Source organism: Etheostoma spectabile, chromosome 6, assembly GCF_008692095.1.
Source record: "Etheostoma spectabile isolate EspeVRDwgs_2016 chromosome 6, UIUC_Espe_1.0, whole genome shotgun sequence".
Taxonomy (NCBI): Eukaryota; Metazoa; Chordata; class Actinopteri; order Perciformes; family Percidae; genus Etheostoma; species Etheostoma spectabile.
In genome coordinates, this window is record NC_045738.1 from 15,551,729 (window position 1) to 15,555,948 (window position 4,220).

General features: G+C 38.8%; 2 protein-coding genes across 2 annotated transcripts in view; both read left to right on the top strand.

The window, feature by feature from the left end:
- Positions 1-3,320, top strand: part of LOC116690826 (uncharacterized) — a 7,828-nt gene extending 4,508 nt beyond the window's left edge. The window contains exons 3-5 of the mRNA XM_032518000.1: positions 2,276-2,368; positions 2,698-2,753; positions 3,273-3,320. Of these exons, the coding sequence (XP_032373891.1) occupies positions 2,276-2,368; positions 2,698-2,753; positions 3,273-3,320 (197 nt within the window). The remainder of the gene's footprint in view (positions 1-2,275; positions 2,369-2,697; positions 2,754-3,272) is intronic.
- A 129-nt stretch (positions 3,321-3,449) lies between these two features.
- LOC116690979 (transmembrane protease serine 6) overlaps positions 3,450-4,220 on the top strand; it is a 4,067-nt gene continuing 3,296 nt past the window's right edge. Inside the window, exon 1 of the mRNA XM_032518218.1 lies at positions 3,450-3,745. Within this exon, the coding sequence (XP_032374109.1) occupies positions 3,663-3,745 (83 nt within the window). The 5' untranslated portion in view covers positions 3,450-3,662. The remainder of the gene's footprint in view (positions 3,746-4,220) is intronic.

The following is a 4,220-nucleotide window of genomic DNA, read 5'->3' on the forward strand; positions in this document are numbered from 1 at the left end:
TTGTTTTTGCTGTCTCCAAGTTCATCAAAACTAATTTGCCTTCTGGCTGTGCCAACACGCTGAGATTTAAAAACAACACACCTTCAACGTTCTGTGTGTGTGTGTGGCGTTAGGTCACGGCAGTTTCCTGCTATGACGACCAGCCACGGCTCACCTCACACATGAAGCGGTACTAATCTGCAATGGAAAAAGGAGGACAGGTCAATTCGAGTCGAGCCGAGGCGAGCAGGTACCATGAATGGAAAAACGCCATAAGAGACGAGCTGGTGAACATAGGGAGAATTTAGCAGCTAAAGAGCCAGATATTTCCCTTAAGAGTTGTTAGAGACAAAAAACAGAGCTAAAAGGAATAAATATTGGACTAATGTTTGCTAGGTGGAAAAAAAACACATGACTCCAAAAGAAAGATAATGTTGCTCTGGATGTGTAAATACACATCGTTTCACCATATTTACTCAAATAGTGATGGTGTGTCAATGCTGTGTTAACACCCTGTTTCCGCTGCATCCAAGTGGCCAAAAAAAAAAAAATCTGTAATTGCACGTTTAACACAGCTGCATGTTAGACAGTTTGACAGGCGTTGTAGCTACAATTAATATTAAAGCTGGAGATCTGGAGCTGTTTGTAAGTACAAACTTAGCCTTGTTGTAACATTAATTATTTATTACTGTACTGTGAGTAGTTATCACAATATAACATTAGCCTTGCAAGATTACTGACATACGACCCCTGTAGCCTGAAAAGTAAAAAAGATTTTTTGTTAATCGACACAACTAACCCAACGCTTGATAAAACTAGGTTTAAATTCACCTCTTTTTACTTGCTTTTCATCCATTTCCCTTTACCAAAGGGTAAAGCTTATAATAAGAACTGCAAGGCCAAAATGAATGTATGAGGCTTCATTTGAAACCTAAATTCTTTTTTGAAAATGTGCTTGATTAGCATGTGATTAAAACACCATATACACTACAGCAGTTCAGACATGGTTCAAATGAGTTGTTACGGTCCTGTCTAAAAAAATGTTATTAAAAAAAAAAAAAAAACTAAAACATTCTTTGTGCCACATACCTTCTACAACTTGTCAACAAGACCTCTATGCAGTTTCAGAACTCTAAACCTAATGGTGATAGTCAGATTGTTCTATGCTGCTCAGAGAGATGACCCTGCGTATTGACCATAGACAGTAAAAGACATGGACACAGCGATGCCATAAATTGAATCTTGAAATGATTCAGATGTAAAGTTATCATAGTCATAGTTAGCATAGTCACACCAAAATGAATTGGAGTCAATGGAATGCTAGCTGAATGTTAGGCTTGTTAGCCTCAGAATCCCCCCCTACAGATGCTGGCTTACCCCCTTGGTATTGACGCTCTCCAGTCTGAGCGCTTGCTGTCCCAAGGGGAAAACTAAACAGAGAAATGTGGGGATGGTTTCATTGTGTAGGCAGCAACCTGAGGAAAACAAACATATCCAGCAACACAGTGCAGGGCAAGGAGAAATGTATAATTTCAGACCGAACTAGATCGGCAAATGAAGTTAGCAGACAGTTAGCAGACCATTAGTATGGACTCTACAGAACAATATTCATAGCCTGAATTTATTCTTTTGAAAAAAAAACTTGTTATCCTTTTTATCTGTTGACATTTACGGACTAGAGAAAAAAAAATAAGCCAGGAATGGACGGGGAATGGGCATTTAGGACAGCCTACAGGTAGGGACTCAACATCATTTTGTCCTTTTTTCTTCTTTTTTTCAATAGCCCAATCAGTAAGATCATGAAGCTTTGGTGCTTATGATTTCAGACAAATGAACTCAAAGACTGAATTGCAGAGAGTCTTACCAATCAAACGATGTACAGTATGTCCATATTCACAAAGGTTTTGAACTTTTGTGCTCAAATGCTTATTATGTAACATGTCAGCACTTGGCTGCAGGCCAGTGGATGGTAACAGTGCTGATTTAAAAAAAAAAAAAAAATTTATATTCTTAAAAATAACAGTATAACTCAAATGATTGGGCTAAACGACCAAATCAGTCAAATTAGCATACTTTACCAATTAGTCTAAGCTGCATTAATGGTACTAGGTTAACTGTTCATGTGTAAACATTACAATAAACACTTATTAAATCATATTTTTAGTCCATGCATTTTTAGAATTTGTTATGTTAAATACTGGGCCATGAAATTAGGAGGTTAGTCAGGTTCTCTTTAAATTCAAGGCCTTTATAGTGTAAAGATTAATTTACTTGTTTGTTTTTAACCCATTTGCAGATTCACAACCTCAAGCCTGTTCATTTCGAAAGATGCAACTGATTTTGAGCCTCTCTATGATCATCAATGTGGTCATCATCTCAGCTCTCTTAGGTAACCCACTGAACCTCATTTCATATGGAATAAGGTGAAAATCTAACCTTGTAGATTTTACAAATTCAATATGCCAGTCAATATGGCCTCTGAAGCTTTTGAATGAATTCAAATACTTCATCTGAAAGAAGAGTCAAAAGGGAATAGAGAGTATTTTACAGTCTTTGGAACATGTTTTGGGGTCAAAACAATGTGTTGAGGTTAAAATGTGTGTCATTATTTATAGAGTCAGCAGTAACTAAAAAAAAAAATATGTGGACAGGTAATCTTTATTGGATGTTTCGATCATTTGAATTCTGTGACAATGGTGTAATGTTGGTCTTTACCAGGGCCCGTTTACGGAGAGCCTGTTGCCTACCTATCTCACTCCCTATTAAGCCCCATTGTACCAACCCGGAAGTTTCTCAAGATTGGAAGTTCTCCCTTTATTAGACATTATCTGTCATTACTATTCAAGTTAACAACGTGTGTGTTTGTGTGTGTGTGTGTGTGTGTGTGTGTGTGTGTGTGTGTGTGTGTCACTGTTTTTCTTCTCTCTTGGAATCAGTGAAGTTCCTGGTATTCCCCTCTGAGTTAGGTCCTTTGTCTCCTCTCTGTGGTGTGATGAGGAACTGCAGTGTCCCAACTCAGCAGCCTTTTCTGTCTAAGAATCCAATGAACCAGACAGAAAACATCACTGCAGGTAAAAAAAGAAGATTATTACACATCCATCAGCTGTCTGGCAGTTATGGCCATACATTTAATAGCCTGGCCATATCATGTAAGGGGCATATTGGGAATATGATATATGAATCACTATATTTAAGGGATGCTTTGCTGATTTCAATCCAGCTCTGTTTTCTCTTTGTGTGGGCAGTGTGTATAGCTGAACGGTGTTTGTTTTCCCTCTGTGGTGCCAATGCAGGGAGCTCAGAGCAGCCAAGGTCTGCTGAAATCTCGGATGACCATGTGACAAAATTTATCGGACCTCGGTTGCATTGTTTGCATCATCCGGTGGCTCTCGGCAGACCTTGGCTGCTTTTCTCAGCTGGAGGGAAGCCACACACTGTTTGTTCATCTGCACACACTGCCCACACTGCCATGACACAGAGCTGGATGATTTAAATCACAGATTTATCAATCAATTTATCAATCAATTCAACTTTGTGTGTATTTTGTCTTTGGCTATTTTCATTTTGCATACATCTCTTCTTACACCTTCTTTCACCCAGGCTGCCAAGTTCTGGTCAGTGATGGCCGGCGTGTTGTTGGGGGGACATTTGCGGCCAAGGACAAGTGGGGCTGGCAGGCCAGCATGCACTGGAGAGGGAAACACGTCTGTGGAGGTGCCATCATCTCCCCTCGCTGGGTCATTACTGCAGCTCACTGCTTTGTTGAGTAAGAGGTGGATATGGGGAATGAAAATAAAAGAGATGGGTCATCATTTAAGGGACAAAATATTTAGTTAATTCTGGAAGCTTGATTTAGATGCAACCAGGTAGTACTTCTCCCTGTCTGCATATCCATAAGTCCAAGTTAATTTTATATTCTTATAACCAAGTCAAGATCAGTTACATTGAGAACAATTCAATTCTCCAATCAGTGCACTTTTTGCACCTAGAACAACAGAGTATATTGAACATCACAGATGCAGATCTGGCCGCGGTGGCTCTTTACTGCCTATTTAATTTGGATTTTGGGAAATCATCACACTACCACTGTAAACTATAAGAAGCTTATTTCTATAGTTTGTAGCACTGAAGCAAAAATAATTGTTTGTAATCAACTGTGATTTACTTGCATGATTTACTTGCATGTACTGTATTAAGCAGTCATACAAAGTAACTGCAATGACTTCATATATATATATATA